This window comes from Poromitra crassiceps (assembly GCF_964638095.1).
Source record: "Poromitra crassiceps genome assembly, chromosome: 2".
In the NCBI taxonomy this organism is placed as follows: Eukaryota; Metazoa; Chordata; class Actinopteri; order Beryciformes; family Melamphaidae; genus Poromitra; species Poromitra crassiceps.
In genome coordinates, this window is record NC_139624.1 from 100,475,390 (window position 1) to 100,495,134 (window position 19,745).

At 43.1% G+C, this 19,745-nt stretch overlaps 2 protein-coding genes across 6 annotated transcripts in view; one reads left to right on the plus strand and one right to left on the minus strand.

Moving 5' to 3' along the window:
* Window positions 1-1,134: 1,134 nt before the first annotated feature.
* On the minus strand, window positions 1,135-7,767 carry idi1 (isopentenyl-diphosphate delta isomerase 1). 2 transcript variants are annotated; one of them, XM_083632169.1, is made up of 7 exons: window positions 7,662-7,767; window positions 5,479-5,633; window positions 4,376-4,548; window positions 3,414-3,506; window positions 3,129-3,259; window positions 1,974-2,078; window positions 1,135-1,884 (listed from the first exon to the last, which is right to left on the minus strand). In XM_083632169.1, the coding sequence occupies exons 2-7, from the start codon at window positions 5,628-5,630 to the stop codon at window positions 1,672-1,674; spliced, it is 867 nt and encodes a 288-aa protein (XP_083488295.1). In that variant the 5' UTR covers window positions 5,631-5,633; window positions 7,662-7,767; the 3' UTR covers window positions 1,135-1,671. The 2 variants fall into 2 exon arrangements, with proteins under 2 accessions (XP_083488295.1, XP_083488296.1); XM_083632170.1 differs by lacking the exon at window positions 5,479-5,633 and having other exon boundaries at window positions 7,662-7,761.
* The window catches only part of LOC310772381 (WD repeat-containing protein 37-like), a 51,567-nt gene continuing 39,371 nt past the window's right edge, over window positions 7,550-19,745 (plus strand). The window contains exons 1-5 of one of the 4 annotated variants that reach the window (XM_083632165.1): window positions 7,550-7,682; window positions 9,077-9,355; window positions 12,521-12,617; window positions 12,895-13,017; window positions 14,534-14,598. In XM_083632165.1, coding sequence (XP_083488291.1) covers window positions 9,203-9,355; window positions 12,521-12,617; window positions 12,895-13,017; window positions 14,534-14,598 — 438 coding nt within the window. In that variant the 5' untranslated portion in view covers window positions 7,550-7,682; window positions 9,077-9,202. Of the gene's footprint in view, window positions 7,683-7,834; window positions 7,883-9,076; window positions 9,356-12,520; window positions 12,618-12,894; window positions 13,018-14,533; window positions 14,599-19,745 lie in introns of those variants that run through there. The other 3 variants (XM_083632168.1, XM_083632166.1, XM_083632167.1) reach the window with 3 other exon arrangements.

Consider the following 19,745-nt stretch of genomic DNA (forward strand, 5'->3'; position numbering starts at 1 on the left):
TGCAAATATATGTGAAGTTATTTCTCTGTGTAGTAGGTTTAGGAAAATGCTAAACATTTGCATTTGAGATACACACGGCAGCGCAGAGGTGTTGCCTTTGCTGAGGTTGGGGAATATTGTACTACTCACATTTCTTCCTCCATTTGGTACAATGTGCATTTATTTGCAGAATATTGACTAGCTTATTAGGATTCAACTTATCCCTGAAAAAAATATTAGACTAAAAAGCCAATAAAAAAATGACTACAAAATGGATACCAACTTAAACTGAAATTCAATTTAAATCAAAATTGGAAGGTGAACCTCAATAAATCAGATGTGTCTGTAGTTTTCTACTCAGTGACTGACATATGGCTGGTATTATACCAGCTTCTTACATAATTGTTTTGTGAAGTTGTGTAGATGAGGAGTTCAAGTATTTTCACTAGTAACAGCTAGTGCAGCTGTCTGGTTTCTCCCTTGCAGGCTGGTGAACTACCCTGGAAAAAATTAATCACACAGGCAGGTAATCAGCTTTTCCCACTATGTTCTAAAAACACTAAACTGGGCGTCACTGATTTTCATCCCTGCAATTCCAGACATAGAGTGGCATTCAACACATCCTAATAAAAAATCAGCATGAACGGATGAAATATAAGAGAATAATTTATTTTTCATTTCCTTTTTTATCAGCCACTATGTACGCCCAAATGAAATGCCTTCTGATTTAATACCATATCAACCAATGCATCTATCCCTCTAATAGATAGCCATGTATGCATATTGAACTATGTTAGCACTAGGATAAGGATACATGGTTTCATAACAGACTGACCTACTGAATTGTGGGTGGAGAAACTCTGTGGGTCAACTCTTATTTTGAAGTATTTTCAGGCAGCTGCTGCCACCTTCTGGACTGTCAACAGAACAGCATATTTCTGAACTCAGTCTATTTGAATAAATGCATCAAAACAGTGAATGAGCTGATACATGCACAATAAAACCAGTCGCCTGTGGACAGGTGTTGAAAATTAGCGTTCCGCTATAAACACTTAACACTGTATCTGGTTGTTGTGCATACATGTATGTTACATCTCCAATGCTCTGTGATGTCCATATATCAAATAAACTTAACCTAACCCTCTAGCAATCAAATACTTTGAAATCTTTAATGCATAAAAGATGACAAGGAAACAGCCTCCTCACTGCCAGTGATGGAGGTTGTTATAACTACTTGTAGCCAACATTCATCTTAGCCTAAATGACCTGTAATCAGGCACTTAAGATTTTATACAAAAATAGGCTATAGATTCTATGATGGGGATATCAACAATAGCATTACATTTTACCATAAAGAGCCTAATAAATTACTCAATTTCTGTTCCAAAAAAATAAAAAAAATCTGGTGTGCAACTTCTCAGAGTAGACTGATTATCTAGTTGTGACCGATCCCAAGACACAACTAGCTCTACTGGGATCGGCTCTCATTCACTGTGCTGACAGATGCTCTTAGGGCTATGAAGCTACTGTGAACTGCGTTTAGCAACAGTGATCACACATTCTCTACTCCCTCCTCATAGCAGCTTCAGTGTAAGAAAATGTACACTTAAAAAATCCTCCTCCCTCGACAGCCACGACCAAGTATTTTCAAGGTCGTTTCTGAGTGCCGGGCGAGTACGGATTTGCGATAGGTTACATGCGGTGGATGCGGTCGTGGTCCGTGAAGCGCTTGAGGGTGTGCAGGTTGTCCCACCACTCGAACAGGAAGGTGTCGGCGATGAGGCTGAACCAGGGTGTGATCAGCAGCTCCTGCCGCTTGGCCTTCTCCAGCATCTCCTTCAGCTCCTCCTTGGTCACGTAGCAGTGGCTCTGGATCTCATTGGGGTCGGGGTCCACTTCCACGTCCTTCGAGCGGAAGAGAGAAGAGAAATGTGGTGACAATATGAAAAACAACAACAACAGATGGTAACCCCTAACTTCAACAACAGTGCTACCTTCTGCATGAAGAGGATATAGTCGATCTCATGTTCTCCCCAAACGCCATCGGACTGGGCCTTGTAGTGGATCCTTGTGAGGTACGTCATCTCGTCTGGTGTCACCTGGGAGATGACAGGGAAAGAAGAGATCAGCTAATAGCAGCAGCTAATATCTACTGTCTGAAAAGTGATGATGAATGTGTCTAGACACATACAGCACATAAAATACAAAACAAGACAAGAAAGATCGCTAACTAGCTCACTGGATTGGAACAAATCCTTGACCAATCAGATTGCTTGGTTCAAACTACATAACACAGACCCCATATAGACACACATGAGGATCAAGATAGAGGTGAAGACACATGCCCATTTGATTTAGTATTGAATTGTAAGCCTATGATTAGAATGGTCATTCATTCTTTAATGGGGATCCTTTCTAGTGGATTCAATCAGTGAACTTAAAGCCCCAATCAGTAACTTTTTCACCTTAACCCATTGATACCTGATGCAGCATTTGCGTGTATATCCCTCATTTGTGTGTGTATCCCTTTAAGAGATACACACACAAATGCTGCATCAGGTATCAATGGGTTAATATAACAGCTTTTTAGTCATTGAAGATGGTAGAGTGACTTGTAACAGGGAGAATGTCACCTCTATTGGTGACACACCGCCCTCCAAAGGCCTCTCCTGGGACTAAGCAGTTGTGTGCCTGTGTCCCGGAGGCAAGATGCGCACATGCGCTGTACAGCGGAAGCGTTGTGTTCATGTAAACAAGGAAGTAACTTGGTGCGGATTTGCTACGAAAATGACGTTTCACGTAACTATGGATTATTATTTCATCACGTGGTGAGTACCCGATGTCACAACATGTACATAGAGCTTTCTACCGCTGTGTTTTGTTGACTTTGAAAGCCGATATCGATATCGATACTGTTGCACCCAGAGGGCACAGTTTCTCCAATAGCAAAACTTGGAAAAGTTGCTGAATGGGGCTTTAAAGTAATCCTCATTTAGCTACCGACCTCTGGGGGTCCTGGGACCCCACTTTAACAATGTCTTGATAGTGGTTCTAAGCTCAAATGTGGATTTTGTTCTGCAGAGAGCAGTCTGCAAATGTGTGCAATCACCTCAATACACACTCACATAAATACAAACAAACACACACACCTGTTCCATGGGAATACCAAGCTCAGCTTTGAGTCTCCTCTGAGCCGCTCTCCTCACGCCTATTGCATCCGTCTCCTCCATCTCACTGGCTGTGTGTAAAGGGTGACTGCAACATGTGTTGGTAAAACAGCCTACACACACACACACACACACACACACACACACACACCCACACACACACACACACACACACACTACATTTTTAATGTTGCTTACTCATGCTGCTGATATGCTATGTATTTCTGATAAGAGTCACACCCAAAGGTGAAAGGTTTAGCTGTTGACCTGGAAAAGTGATCTTGGCGTCAGACCTCTGTTGTAACAGCAGCTTCTCTTCGCTGTTGAAAATGAAGACGCTGAAGGCTCTGTGTAATAAACCTGCCAACACAAACAGCAACATAGTAAGCGCTTCTGTAACACATGTAAGACAGATGTGACATGTGAGTGTGGTAACAACAGGCACAGGGCTCCTACACATTTTCAATTAAAAAATTCCATACTTTTTCCAGACCTTGATTTGATTTGAAGATTTTGTCTGGTGTTCAATATGATTTAAGCAGATAGACATCTGATTTTGCCTATGGTAACTAGGTCATATCACTGAATCGATGAAGAATCTTGTAGATTGTTCTTCACAGCGACAAATATCAGAATATGTGAGATGATTGGCAGGGTTCCTGCATGGTTTCCATTTTAAAATTCCATATTTTTTCCCCAGACCCTATGTTCTTGACTCGATTTGATTTTGGTGAGTATTTGATATATAATGCATGCTGACAGTGGCTGGGTAATAAGAGCATCCCTCCCTCTATCTGACAATTATTCTTCACATCAACAAAACTGGTGGCTAGTGCTTCCCTGTTTGCTGTCATGTGCTGGGGCAGCAGGCTGAAGGCAGCGGACGCCAACAGACTCAACAAATTGATCCGCAAGGCCAGTGACACTGTGGGGGTGGAGCTGGGCTCTCTGACGGCAGTGTCAGAGAGGAGGATGCAGTCCAAGCTACGTATGTGCCATCCTGGACAATGAATGTCTCCAACCCCTGATTCTGAAACTATGGACTCAAAGTGGGTTTACAACAACATAAAAGCTATCATGTGTATTGGACCTGAACCACATGTCATTTTCTATACTTTCCCAGATTTTTTTTTTCAAATTCCCAAACTATTCAAGACCTGGAAATTATCGTTAATTTTTTAATACTTTTCCAGACCTGGGTAGGAACCCTGCAGCAGTACCAGGCTCACCTTTGTCGATGTTGGAGTTGAGGTGGCAGTTCTTCTTGGTGTCCGCTCCAACCTTGCAGTCGTTCTCGTCGATGAGGATGCACATCTCAGACAGCAGCTGCACCTGCTTCTCGTCCAGGTTGTCTGTGTTTATTTCGGGCATTCTGGCTGCACACTGGAGCCTCCTCACCTGGCTGCACGGAGGACAGCGCCAAGATGGTTAGGGAACAGTGCAGTCAGTGAGTGGGTTGCACCATGGTTTCAGAACAGTGCAGTCAGTGAGCAGGTTGCTCCATGGTTTCAGAACAGTGCAGTCAGTGAGCCGGTTGCACCATGGTTTCAGAACAGTGCAGTCAGTGAGGGGGTTAACACCATGGTTTCAGAACAGTGCAGTCAGTGAGCAGGTTGCTCCATGGTTTCAGAACAGTGCAGTCAGTGAGCGGGTTGCACCATGGTTTCAGAACAGTGCAGTCAGTGAGCGGGTTGCACCATGGTTTCAGAACAGTGCAGTCAGTGAGCGGGTTGCACCATGGTTTCAGAACAGTGCAGTCAGTGAGCGGGTTGCACCATGGTTTCAGAACAGAGCGGGAAATCTGGGAATTGTACACTACTTTTGTAAATATGATGCAAATAGAAACACTAAAGTTTCAAACAGTGTACAGTTAGAGTGATTTTGGCTCCATTTGAACATCCTCGTTGTTTGATATTGTAAGTGATACTGATATTGATCCAGTTGTATTTTATTCATAGACTTTGTGGTCGCACATATTAGTCCAGCAGAACAAGGCTGTGCGGAAGGGATGAGAGACAGACTGAAACTGAAACACATCCGATTTATAAGAAAGCTGTCTAGCATAAGTTACCGTCCTCTTCTACTGAGAACACTGTTACTCTGAATAGAGTTTGGAATATATAGTTTGGCGTGACGTTCTACAAGACAGCGTTGGAGACAAACTAAACACGACAGATCGCAGACAGGGACTGTGGGTGGGTAGTCAGCATTCGTAGTCAGTCACACAGCAGTTTAAGATCAACAGGCTTATCTCTGACTTTGTTGTTTCACCTCAAACCGACGAATGGACTGTTTAACAAAAGAGACAACAGCCTCTACTACGGCGACCTACCTGGATATATTCCTGCAGCAGACAGAAGTGGCTGTGTGGGGTGGTGGGAGCTTCGTAGCTGCAGCACTCACTGTCCCAGGTACGTTTGATTTTAACAAAGCGGGGCCCTCGCAGGACACCATCCGGAGCACCGCCCACAAAGCCCGCACCATCGCCTGACCAAAATAAAAAACCAATCACACGGGTTGAATTAGGTAGGTGTTGGTAAAAGCCGGAGTGGATCACGCTCAGTCAGCTAACATTGAGGAAGGAGTGTCTGGGAAGATCATTTTCTGAAAATATGAGAGGTTTTTGTTTATATTTATATTTATCGCTGTTTTTGTCTTCTGGGTGACAGACTTAATCATGTAGGCCTATGTGCTCCAGCTTCAGCAGGCTGTGTGCACAAGCCAATTAAGCACTAGCCCCAACGTGACCTGTACTTTGTGTATACACTCATGCAGTATTAGGGTCACATAGCATTCCAATAGGCAATAGGGGGGATGGCTGTTCAAAATGCTCTCCTACCCGTCTCCGACGTCCGATTGCAGATCTGAAGATATGATAGTCCTCCTATAAGCCAGTAATTTAGCCGGGGTGGTTAAAATGATACTACTACTTGAAACAACGGTTTAAAAGCAGTCTTTCCGCAGCCTGTGTCGTGTATTTAGGAGAGGAGAAGCTTCCTAGTGCCGACAGGAACCTTGGGAGTTTGAGTATTTCATGACATGTTTTGCTTCCCAGGTGGGCTGGATTTGCATGTGACTGCATGTTTGCTCGTTGTGTGCAAGTGGTGCACCATGATAGTGAGATCAAACACACCCTGCTGTAAATTCAGCACAGGCTGTGGAAAGACTGCTTTTGAACGGTTGTTTCACGCAGTATCATTTATAACCGCTCCGGCTAAATTACTGGCTTTCCGTAGGAGGACTATCATATCTTTCGGATCTGCAATCGGACGTTGGAGAGCGTTTTGAACACCCCCCCCCCCCTATTGCCTATTGGAACGCTATGTGACCCTAATACTACACGAGTGTATATATATACACTACACATGTACAGTAGTAGGGTCACGTTGGGGCTAATTAAGCAATAGCCTCAAGGCCAGACTCCTCGCGTTGAGATCATATTATTCTGAAGATATAACTCTACTACGTCACCTGTCAACAAACTCTGCATGCCAGGATTAACAGACAACTTAGATCTGTTCCATAATATTTGAGATGGTGTGCTTCGTAATCTTCACAGTAAAACAGGGGTGTTTCTTAAACAGCAGTCTCAAGGTTTGTTCGTCAGCACCAGGTCAGCACAGATTGCATGGTGCAGCCATCATGCAGTTAACATACGGCGTGCAAACTTGCGATGCAACAAAAGGCTGCAGGCTACAACTCTAGTCAGTGTTGGGCAAGTTACTTTCAAAATGTAATATACTACATATTACTAGTTACTTTCATTTGAAAGTAATAAGTTACTTTACAATATTACTTTCTGTGTAGAGTAACTTGTTACTTATTACATTACTTTTGCATTACTTTTACCCAAACAACAGCAGCAATAGAACGACATCGCCGCCCTGGAACATCCCGAAAAATAATTTCAACCACCTTGAAGTCAGTGTAAACAATCCAAAATTCTAAATGTTATTATTTTCCTTTGTTATTGTCATCTATAGTGGTTATTTGCATAAAAACACAGTTTGATTAGGAAATTATTGTATCTTTTTTAAATATGTGCTTTAATTTAATAAAATGTAACTCAATTTGTAACTTGAGTTACTTGACAAAGTAACTGGTATAATATTACTGAAATCCTATAAGTAATAAGTTATATTACTGAGTTACTGCTAAAAGTAATATATTACATGTAATATGTTACTTTTGTAATGAGTTACCCCCAACACTAAGACGATACATCACATTTAACCACTAGGTTACCTAAATTGTGTCAAAGTTTCTGCATCAAACCGGCTCATCAACTATATTTCTGGGAACAAGTGGATCAAAGTCAATGGAAATGAAAAGATGTATTATTCCGCTCCAGTATAAGCCACTCCGTCTTTTACCCCCAACACCGACCCTGTCACCACGCCATCATCAGACCACTGCACCACCCTAGCCTCTGACAAGCTCGACTGGACTTCATGCGCACATTGTCAGCCACGAACACAATCTACAGAGAACCCGATAGAGTCTCCGATTACTTACTAATTACTTTTGGTCTTCCAGGTAGATAAACGACTTCCTTTGACTCGTTTTTACTTTTGTTTACGACGGTGAAGTTGACGTCGATCCTCCCTAGTCTCCACTTCCCATTTCTTACAGCTTCTCATTGGCTCCCGACGTCGCGGAGGGACACCCCATTGGCTGACACAGTGCAAACACAATCCACGTGATGCGGAAGTCTGTGCACTAGAAAAATAAGTGATGTGTCAATAAAAAAATATGATAAAAAATGTGATACCTGCTGGAGTTGAGCGTGGTGTCACCCGACGCAATGTGAAACTCTTGTGTTCACAAACACGTTGAAAAATCATAAATACCTAGTTAGGTTTACTGACGTTAGGCTCGAGTCATGCACTAGGTTAACCCTGAGCTGTGTGGTGAAAGCTAGTTGCGAGCGAGGTGCTGCAGGGAAGGTGATGTGTGATACTAGTCGTCTTGCTATTGCTAATTCCTTTCTACACATCTGTGCTATTGTACATTTGAAATAACCTTAGGGTCACTTGAGTGGATGTCTACTTTTGTATGTAACATAGCTAATTATGTCGGTAACAGAACGTCAAATCTTAACCTTGCTATCAATGTTAGCTAACGTTAGTGTGAGCTAACGTAAGTTGTGGATAATGACTATTTAAGGTGTGTTTTAGGACATCTTTATTTTTCACTCTTGCTTGGAAACCTAGTCCAGCTGCTATGGCGGATAGCACCAAGGCTATATGGAGACTGAAGCGATAAACTCCATAGAAAATCTGGCAATTTAATGCTGCATTTCTTTTTCATCCAAACGTAACGTTACATAATTTACATGCGTAGCATGACTTAAGACCTTTTACGAATCGTTAATATCAGCCACAAGTAAATTCGGAGTGGGCATGCAGCACTATAGGACGTTTTAGAACTGGTTCACCTGTCAAAACCGCATCAACATTTTACCAAATGCTGCTTTCTTGGTGGATCACTTGCATGCAGAATTGACCAGTGTATGATTTGTAAATAAATGCTCTCAAGTTATGTTCTACCAGGTATTATATGCTTTAGCTGATATATAGCAAGGCAGCATTAAATGATCAGATTTCTGAATGGAGTTTGGAGTAATGTTGTCTGGCACATGGGTTAGACAAGTCGAGTTTATTTGTATAGCCCTAATTCACAAGCAGGGCTTTGCAGATAATATTTCTAACTAGGTCTAGCTAAGCACTAACAATAAACAGGATTGAACAATCTTAGAAATATTAATTAGAGAGGGGGGAGAAGGGGACAGAATGTTAACTACTCCAACCTCCAGGTCTGTCTTCAATCAATTCTGATCTGTACTATGCAGACATGTCTACCATTTACCCTGGCCTGAGCAGTACTGAAATTGACTGTGAACATGAACTGAACTTCCTTTTCACTTGCAGGCAGGTGTTGTTAAGCGACCCAACCCCCCCGCCCACCAATCAAACAAGCAGCCTGCCCTTTGTTTATCCAGCAGGACTCTCAGGTAGGAGGTGAGCAGGGGCAGGGCCACCGAGCAGGGAGGAGGGATGCCCGTGGAGGGCGGAAGCAGCAGCGGCTCTGCCTCGGCTGCCCGTCACCCCAAGCAGAAGCGCAAGGCCCACAGTCTGTCTATACGGCGCACCAACAGCACTGAGGAGAGGCCACACGGCACCCACAGAGGAGACATGCTGGAGGGACAGGTGAGGGAGAGCCAGAGAGATCAATCATGCACACACCCACACATACAGTACACACAGATACACATACAGTACACACAGATACACATACAGTACACACCAGCACGGACAGTTCAGGTAAATGTGAAAGACAAAGACATGAAATATGCATAGAGTAGACCGTTGCAGCAGACTAACATTTTGGTAAACAACACACTGCTGGTACTAAACCAATTGTCCTGACACATAGGCATGAACCATGGAGCTTCTTGTGCATCAGCTCCAGAACAACATGCACCGTGGCAGGAGGATATTATTCTCTGTTGATGAGCATTGTCATTGTCTTATGTAGTGGGAGGTTGCTTTCTGCCAGTCAGGGAAACCGAGAGTACAGTACCAGCCGGTTCAGCAGCATTGCTTTTATTTTTTGCCGGGTGTTGCAACATCCACACTCCACTCAGCTCCCACTACAAGGTGTACTCACTGTACGTAAAGTATGTACATGTATGTATGTATGTATGTATGTATGTATGTATGTATGTATGTATGTACGTACGTACGTACGTACGTATGTATGTAGTACAGTACTCCCCCCAGGGAAAATGTTAGTTCTCCTTATAGATTATTACAGATTCTTATTTTGGTTTAAAAGTGTTAATATCTAATGCACCAAGCCTTCATGAAGTGGCTGATGTGGATGTGCAGTTTGTGCACACTGGTTATTATTATTCTTTTTTGTAACACAGGATTCTACTGTGGAGTTTTGAAAGGCACTCAATGGTGCCATCAAGTTAGTGATTAACCATTTCATTTCCAAACAGGTATTTAAATTGCAGCTACCATCCATTTGTTTCTTCCAGAGAGGGGAGACAAGAGCTCTTTGATAAGCGGACATTCAGCCAACTGCCCGGCCTCTTTACTTTGGAGATAATAAAAGTTCTTTACTGTTTGATCAAGAACATCCTGGCTGTTAACTTTGGGGAGTTGGCTGCAAAGTGACCCTGTTAGAAAAGCTACACAGGGTGTGTGTGAGTGAATAAGAGCTAGCAAGTGTTTTGGATTGTATCGTGTATTTCTGTCATGGAAGCTGGAAATGGTAGAAAGAAAAGGGGAGCGAAAGTGTTTTTGTTGTGGTTGTTGATTTTGTTTGTTTGTTTGATTGTTGGAAATAGAACTGGTAAAAAACATCGCTGTGGGTTTGGTGTTTTGGCTATAGCAAGTTCGAAGTGCTTTACCGTTCACTTTCTCCTGCTGAACGGTGTCCTTGACTTGTCAGACACTAAAACATGAGCTCAGCACTGGCACTGGCCTGTTGTCTCATCAACTTTTAATATGGGCTGCTTGTCCAGGTCTGATTAGTCTTTTCACTGGGCCTCTTTATCCATTGCCAAGACCTGTTGGCTCATTATGCATTAGGCTAACCCCCCCACCCACACACACACACACCAGCACACGTTCTACACACATGCTAGGTACACACACACACACACACACACACACACACACACACACACACACACACACACACACACACATACACACACAAGCACACAAGCACAAGTTCTATCTAGACACATGCTAGGTGCACACAAACACACACACACACACACACACACACAGTAAACCGCTCCATAGAGCCATTATAGATCACATCCGGTAAGGTTTTCTCCCACTCTTTCAATGCTGTCATTATGCACGTTAGCCATAGAGTGCTGTAGGCTTGGAATAAGGGTGGGCTGTTGTTTGCTAATTGCCTTTTTTGTGTGTCTTTTTATTTACGTGTATTTACATTTGGCACTGCCACTGACAGAATAGAGGCGCTTAACGTCGGCGTGACACACTCTGGCTCTTGAACGGGTGCCAGAAGTCTGGCCGACAGTCAAGTATTTGGTTTCCTCATGTTTCAGCTCGCTAGAGAAATGGACAGCAGCTCTCCAGGCGAGCTGTCAAAGCCAGGCTTTTGAATCCATTGTTTTCATGGCAGCCTTTACCTCTCTCTGCATGCTAGTCTGGTGGTCAACTGCTAACAGTTCACTATGGAGGTAAGTCAGTTGAAATGTCGAGTTTGGCTGGTTGGATCTTGGCTATAGTGTAATTATTAGCATTGTGTTTTATTTTATTTTATTTTATTTTGTAGTCTTCTCTAGTCTGTTACAAACATACTGTAGCTCACAATGTACAGTGGTAGCTTAACAGTACAAACTGTAGCCGAGTATTCACATTTAAAATGTAAATGCAGCCTTGCGTACATTAGATAAGGTAGTGTGGTGGTTTGTGTGTGGGAGTGTGTGTGTAACGTGTATGTGCACTCTGTTTAACAAGAGATTTCTGTTGGTTGCTATAGCTAAGATGCGTCCTCAAATAGAGTGTACCTATTTTGGCTTGTGTTCCTGGTGGTGTGTATTGCACTGTATGTATTGTATGACTGAGCCAAAGACATAATACATTATATTAGGTTACTGTCACTTTTGTAAAATTGTATTCCCTCACTACCAGCCGGTAGTGAACTACGGGAACTCACATTTCATTTGGTTCTCGCAGAACCAATTGAAAGGCAGGTCACATGCAAACTGAATTTTTTTATTTTTTTTATTTAACCTTTATTTAACCAGATAAGACATTTGAGATACAAGATCTCTTTTGCGAATGTGATCTGGCCAAGAAGGCAGCAATTACAAGCCAGGTTACAATCAACATAAATTACAGTACATATAAAGGAAACATAAAAACAGGGCTATAGAGCTGAAACATTTCAAAAAAAGCAAGGACAACCAAATACATCATAAAATACCACATCCAAGGGTAATAAATAACACAGGATCAAGAACGTAAAAACATATGGCCTAAAAACAAAATTGAACAGGTCAAAAAGGGCAAAGTAAAACTAGACATTACTGCAGGAGCAGCTTGCAGTAAGAACTTCAGATAGAGCATGTTTGAAACTGGACGGAGGAATGGAAGAGACCAGTTTTAAACGGGACTGCAGGTCGTTCCACGACCAGGGACCAATGGCTATCAATACTTACCTCTGGCTAATTGAGAGAGAATACATCAGTTGAACTTGAAGGCAATGAGGAGGGGATAAAAAAGGCATCCTCTTTCTCCTCTTCCAGCATGGTGGATGAGTTGTGGCAGCTTGCCATAGAGTTGATCAAAGCTTTCTTCTGTTTTCTCTTTGTGTTTGTGCAGGACTCCAAGCTGCCCATGTCCTTACGGAACAATCTCCTTGACCTGTTCGGCCAGATTGAGCGCGAGTTTGAAAACCTCTACATTGAGAACCTAGAATGTGAGTAGAAATATCATAAGAAACCAAGTCTTTTTAAAGTTATGACCAAAATGCATGGAATGCAGTGCAACATTGAAATCCCGGTTTATTAAATTCCTGTTATTCAGTGGCAAAGAGTTCTTCCGCTTTTAGATGATTAACTTCCTCTCATATTTATTAACCCCTTCAGACTTTTATTTTCTCTGGCACATACCTCAATTCATCGACCCCCCAGGTGTTGATTGACTTTCAGGCTAGCCAAATGGTTTCAGAGTGTACGCAGTGTTTGTCTACTCAGGCCCTGTCCACTGTGCTAACATTACAGTGCGCCGGGAAATCGATTCTCTCAGCGAGCGTCTGGCCGGAGACGGACAGACTATTGAAGGAGGAGACCCGAACAAGGGAGCACTGAAAACAAAAGGTCTAGTATCCAATCTATCTACATAGGAGTCTGCTAGGTACTGCAAAGAGAGCCTTGTTTCTCTTGAAATTCAAATGGATTTTTGCGTGTGTTTATGTGATGATTTAAATGTCGGTAGGCCTCATCCTGCCTTCATGTGCTCCTCGGATATATCGTATTTACCGTGTTTACGAGTTGTGAGCACATGAACGGCCCTTCAATGTCTTATTTACGAGCGGGAATTTCGGAAATTTCGATGATACAAGAGCTTCCGAGCGGTGACATTGCGTGAGGATTCGGGACTACAACAATGGCGGGAGGGATGGAGTCCGTGTCACCGATTGACTGTAAAAAGTTATGTATATCGGTATTCTGTTTATACCTATCATTTGTTTTAGTAGTTGCACATTATGGCTTATGTAGCTATACCATAATGACCCACTACTTGCTTTTGCTAAGAAAACACCAGCCACGAGAAAACAACCTTACTTCTGGCGTCCATGTTTGTTGCTCTTTCCAAGAGCAAGAGCACTTGAACGGTGTCCTGTCGTAATTACCAGGTCACCACTGGTAAATACGATATATCCGAGGAGCACATGATTCCCCATGACAGCCATTTTAAACATTCAGGGTGGGAAAGTCTACCTGGCAGGTTGTTATATACTGTATATATTTAAACTAGCGTTACGAATGAGGACTTCAGATGGAACCAATGATTACCAAATTAGCTAGCGATCTGGGGAACAGCTACAATGACTGCTTGAATTTATCAGAGAAGATAGCTGGTGTTAGACAGTTAGCTACCTAGGCTAGATTTTGGTAGCTGTCCAGAATATATTGGCCAATTATATTACATTAAAATGTGAACCTGTATCCCTCTGTATTCATGAAATCCATTTGTTTCTAATACCTTTCAGCGGGCAGTGTGACAAATGATAAATGCTTGTCAGATTTCTGACGTTTGTATGATGTGCATCTTGGTACACAAAAGTAGGACATAGGCGGGCTGTACTTGCTCTTGCCAGTAGAGTTTCCTACCATGTTAGAAATGGCCACCTTGGGAGAAAGGTCTATCAGTTGATTGCACATGGAGGTGACGGAAAAGCCCAGTGACGGATTAAGAACATAAATGTATCTAGAGGCACAATAGACCTTGATCTAAATTAAGAAGGTACCGTAAATGTATCTAGAGGCACAATACACCTTGATCTAGATAGACAAGACAGTGTCCAAGCATATTGCCATTCATATTACCTAACTGTGATACCGCTCATCCCTGCTGCTGTCCACACGGCCGCATCTCCACTGCAAGCAGCCATGCAGGCAGTAACTAATAACTAGGAATAACACACAAGCCTTTGCATTGTGAGGTGTATCTGGTTAAAAGTCATGCCACTTTATTAACAAGCCTTTGCATTGTGAGGTGTATCTGGTTAAAAGCCACTTTATTAGGTCATTACTAGACACGGCAGTAAAAAACTAGTGAGGTCGACACTGGTGAATTTCACTCCTTCCTCTTTGTCTGTCCGCCACACAGCCAGCCACAGCACCAGTCAACTCTCACAGAAGCTGAAGACAACTTACAAAGCCTCCACCAGCAAGGTAACTGCCATTATCCATGTAAACACAGTCTATAGAGCTAATAAGATGACACATCTATGTACATTTGTAACAGTTTGGATTTAGGCCTGGGGTCATGATTACAGACTTATCAAAAAGCCCTTTGTTACTCAGTTAGGGGAGGGAAGACTGGCGTTTCCTCTTCAACAAGGTCATATAAAGAGTGGGCAATCAATAGAAACATTTTAACAATTGATCTTTTTTGAGTATATGTAGTCAAATTTTTAGTCTACATTGTTTTAATAGATTCAAGTAATAATGTATTCCTACAATAAGATTTTGGGTCTACTGGGTTTAAGGACAAGGAATACAGATTTTTAGATTCAGAAAGTGAAGATTCAGAAAATGAATGTTCACACAGTTCATACAGACATTTCACGCTAAATTCCCACTCAACTCAGCATTTGCCACATATTCTTCTGGTGGATTAAAAATGGAAAAAAAACACCTCTTTCCTTTCAATCTCTTGCCGATGTAGCGTTTGTACACTTTCCACGGCAAAGTAGGCGGACCTCGCAACTTCAGCGCGGCCTCATGGGAGTTGTGGGGAGATTCGTGGGTGCCTTGTGGAGATTCATGGGTAACGTCCTCAACCAAGCGTGGCGGGAGACGGTAGTGGGCTGAGTTTCTTGGCTGATGTCTGACCTTGACTCCTGCTCTCCTCTCTGCTCTACACCCTCTCTAAAGTGATCTGGGCTTGTGATTTTTGTATCACTCCTTAAACGGAATACGCAAACCTTCTGGTGTATTCCTTATGAGTTGGAAGTTAGGAAAGAGGACCCAAGGGCTCAAGGGAGGACTTCTCAGATTAACCTCCTGACCAAACTAGCTCTATTATACAGCTAACCTGTTATCTGGCTGAAACTAGCTCTATTATACAGCTAACCTGTTATCTGGCTGCGATACACGACCAAAAACTAATTTTGACCAGACTGAAGTGACTCGGTACTAATGCAAATGAGCCGCACTAACTACACTCAGGGGCCCTTTACACGAGGACAGTTTCTGGAAGAAACGACACAATAGCGTTTCCTTCACACCTTTTCCTTCACACCTTCTCCCCGTTTACATGAGCGCTGTTGAATTTTTAAAACGCCGTAATGTACATGCCAGGTCGCTAGGTGGCAGTGTGATCACCTTATTCTTTGCCCATACAAGGACGCTGGGGCATGAAACACGGAAGTAGAGTCCGCCTTCCGCAGTCATTTAGACTCGCCAAAAAGCTTTTTTCAAGCTAAAAAAAACCCCAAACTGTTTTAAAGTTTTAATATTTGTCGGGTGAGAACGTAACATATATGTGACCAGTTTATCAGAATAACGCCTATTGGAAATCTTTAACGAGCAGCGATGACCGGGAGCGCTGATTGATCTGTCAAACCCTACTGTCGTTAGGCTACTGGCAGTGAGAAAACACTGTCGACGTGCTTTTGTAACTAACATTAAATGCCGACCGGGTACAGCCATCGGCTCCTCGCAGCAGTAACGTTCTGAACATGTAACTGAAGTTGGCCGTAGTGTAGCTTAATTCTGAATGTTGCCAAACTTCATTCATACTGACGTTTTATTTGGTTGCCAACTCGCGCACGGCTATGGCGTAATCGCGTGTGTCGCCTGTGCAGGCACGTCAGAGTTTCTGAAATGTGCCGTTCCAAAGCGATTACATGGAGCCCTCAGCCCCGCTCAGCGGGAAGCGTCTAACAATTTTCACTCTGGAGGGTGGTTCCAAAATGTGTCGTTTCCTAAGCGCGAATTCGCCGTCGCCGTCTAAAAGGGAGGCACTAACGATAAAATAATTCCCCGTTTCCATAGGAAACCGTCCTCGTGTAAAGTGCCCCTCACTGAGCACTTTATTAGGAACACTGTGTATCTAATAAAGTGCTCAGTACTAATGCAGGGTAGGTATCAGCTGCAAAATGACATCTGCCACCTGTTTCCATGTGTTGTGCATTCTTTTCTTTTTTTTATCCCCCCGTTTTCTCCCCAATTGTACTTGGTCAAATTCCCAGTTAGGTTGTCCCAGTCGTTGCTCCACCCCCTCTGCCCGATCTGGGGAGAGAGTAGACTAACACACGCTATCTGCAATACATGTGCAGCCTGTTGCTTCTTTTCACCTGACAGCGAGGAGATTCACCGGCAGGACGTACAGTACCACATGCGAGGATCATTCAATAAGTCCCCCCCCAAACAGGGCGACCAGATAAAGCACTAGTAGTGCAGGGCCCATGACACATACCAGAACCACGGGCCACTTGTGCCTGTCTAGATGCCCGACCAAGCCAGAGGTAACATGGGTGCTCGAACCTGCGACCCTCGTGTTGGTAGGCAGAGAATCTACCGCTGCACTACCCAGGCACCCGATGTGCTGTGCATTCCAAGAAGGATTTCTGCTCACCACAGTTGTAAAGAGGTTTTCTGAGTTACTGTCACCTTTCTGTCAGCTCCGACCAGTCTGGCCATTCTCCTCTGACCTCTCTCATCAACAAGTCCGCAGAACTGCTGCTCACTGGATTGTTTTTGTTTTTGGCATCACTGGAGTTTGTTTGTTTTTTCCCCGCACATCATTCTGTGTGAACTCTAGAGACTGTTGTGTGTGGAAAATCCCAGGAGATCAGCAGTTTCAGAAATACTCACTCTGGCACATCCAAACCATGCCACAGCCACTGTAGACTCAGCCCTCAGTCTTAATCCGTTTCACTCCTGTAAGACTGAGAATATTACTATTTAAATCTTTGCATAACGTTAGGTGGCGCTGTTGGAAGCCTTGCATCGGAGAACCAATCATGAGTGTTGTGGGCGGGCCTGCTTTCTGGGGGCAGTTCTCATGCAGAACCGGTGTCTCGCAAAACATCGTCGCATTTGCGGAGAAACATATTAATCACGTAGAAACAAACATAACCTGTTAATAGGACGTGTTTCATCCGGCCCCGGCGGCTAGAGGTCTTTCCCCCAGCGATAAACCCGACTCCCGAGGCTAACGTTACAGAGCCTGCTGATGACTCACAGTAGCAAGCAGACCACTTCCGGGTAGAAAAAATGATTGTAAAATAAACCACAGCTATAAATTTTGTTTGGAGCATATCAGCTTCATGCTCTGTGTTAGGACTATGATAAATGGCATTGCCGCTACCAAATAAAATAATAATAATAAATGTAGGCGTGTCTGCTGCCGGTGGTTCTCGCCGGGCTCGGACAGACAGTTTCTGACAGTGAAATTCCCAGACGTTTGGTGGCGCAGCTCACCAAACGTCTGGGAGCCGAGACTACAGCCACTGAGGTCACTCCCCCCCCCCATTCTGATGTTTGAGCTGAAGCTGCTGACCTGTATCTGCATGATCTTATGCATTGCATTGCACTACTGCCACATGATTGGCTGACTGGACAACTGCATGATGATTAAGCAGTGTACAGGTGTTCCTAATAAAGTGCTTGGTGAGTGTATATTCCCTGATTACCTTGTCATGTGGGTGGTTAAATGTAGTTGCTCATTGTGTTCTAATCACAGGCAACAAATAAAACTGTTGGCACTTTGACCGTAAACTCCCCCCCCCCCCCCCCCCCCCCCCCTCCCCCGACAGAATGAGAGCGTACGCTAACACATTCTGACACAAGTGAACCGAGATGCTTTGCTGCTACATCTAATGACAAATAGCTGTAGCCTTCTGCTTTGGTTAGCATGTACTGTATAGGGATGGGCATCGAATTTCGAATTTTCGAATAATCGTTGTTATTATCAAGGTCGACTTTTATTATTGAAATTCGAAATTCGAAAAAAAAAAAAAAAAATTTTTTTTTTTTTGAGTGAAATGTTGCATTGTCTCCCCTGATTCTAAGTATAGTCAAATCGCTTGGTTTGAGCAAGTAAAACAATTTTTATAAGCATTTTAAGCAAGGTTTATGGAAAAATGAATGGCGGATGAAATCCCATGAAGAGGGAGAGGGGGTGACTTTGGCACCCCTTTGGCACTCAGACCTGAGCCTACTAAATATTTAATGAACCACTCATGATTGTCAAAACTGTTTTTTATTTTCGAAAATGTCAATGTCATGTAACATGTTCTTTACTTCAGTGGTGCAATGCTTGTTTGAGCTAAAAATCCACAGCAGAAGCTTTTTATATTAATTAATAAAGCCGTAGACTTAGAATCAGGGGAGACAATGCAACATTTCACTCACAAAAAAAATAAAATATACATTTTTTTTTTTTTTTTCGAATTTCGAATTAAATTCGAATTTGGCCAGCGAATTTCGAATAGTGTTTTTGCTAGAAATGCCCATCCCTAGTACTGTACATTACAGGCTGGCCTGTCAACAGTCCTCTCAAATGTACTGATGCCTGCACTGTGACAGAGCCACAGTTGACTCTCTCCCAGCATAGTTCATCTGGTAGCCTACAGCTACTAAAAAGCCATGTGCAATATACTAGTGGGGTTGCACCAACAGTATCTTTATTATTACCGGGTTTAGTGCCGATCCAACTCCCACACCAAATCTGCAAATGAAGTGTGGGAGGCAGCATTCCCTCTCTGCCACACTCTTCCTTATCTGCTAATCTATTCTTAAACTGTTTTGGAGTCTTAGTGGCGCCAACACACTGGATCCGAAAACGGTGCCGTGCGTAAATTCAGCTTGAGCAGGAGGAGCCTGACCATTTACATCAGAAGTGGTCTGTTTTGCTCCGGTCTGATCTGTTAACAAGCGGCCTGTGCATCCAGACGCTTCACATCGCTTCAGCATCCAGTGTATTTGCACCATAACAATAAACTGTGTTTGACTAGTGATGAAAAATTAGAAGCTATTTTGCTTTTTGTGAAATAGCCTATAAACCCAGTTGATGCACTTGCTCCTGTACCTGTTTCATAATAGACCAATAACAGGGAGCATGAATGGCTGTAAATTGTGTAATGCTTGGATCGGTACTCATATCGGTTGATTTAACTAAGTACTCTATTTGATCAGTTCTGGAAAGACTGGTGGTATTGGCGCACCTCTAGTTACTTTCATTTGATCTGGGCTCAAAATTTTAGTACATGTTTTGGTTTGACCAGAGTTCAGCGGGAGGAAGAATTCTTATCTTTTATTTCTCCTCTTTCTATGATTCTTTCTCTCCCTCTCCTCTGCCGTCCCTTTCC

Excerpts from the sequence above, each read along its gene's own strand:
- idi1 (XM_083632169.1), bottom strand. The coding sequence starts at position 5,630 with ATGGTGCGGGCTTTGTGGGCGGTGCTCCGGATGGTGTCCTGCGAGGGC. Across the intron at positions 4,549-5,478 it reads TGCTGCAGGAATATATCCAG|CCAGGTGAGGAGGCTCCAGT; the intron begins GTAGGTCGCCGT and ends TCCTCCGTGCAG. Across the intron at positions 3,260-3,413 it reads CGCCAAGATCACTTTTCCAG|GCTGTTTTACCAACACATGT; the intron begins GTCAACAGCTAA and ends GTGTGTGTGTAG.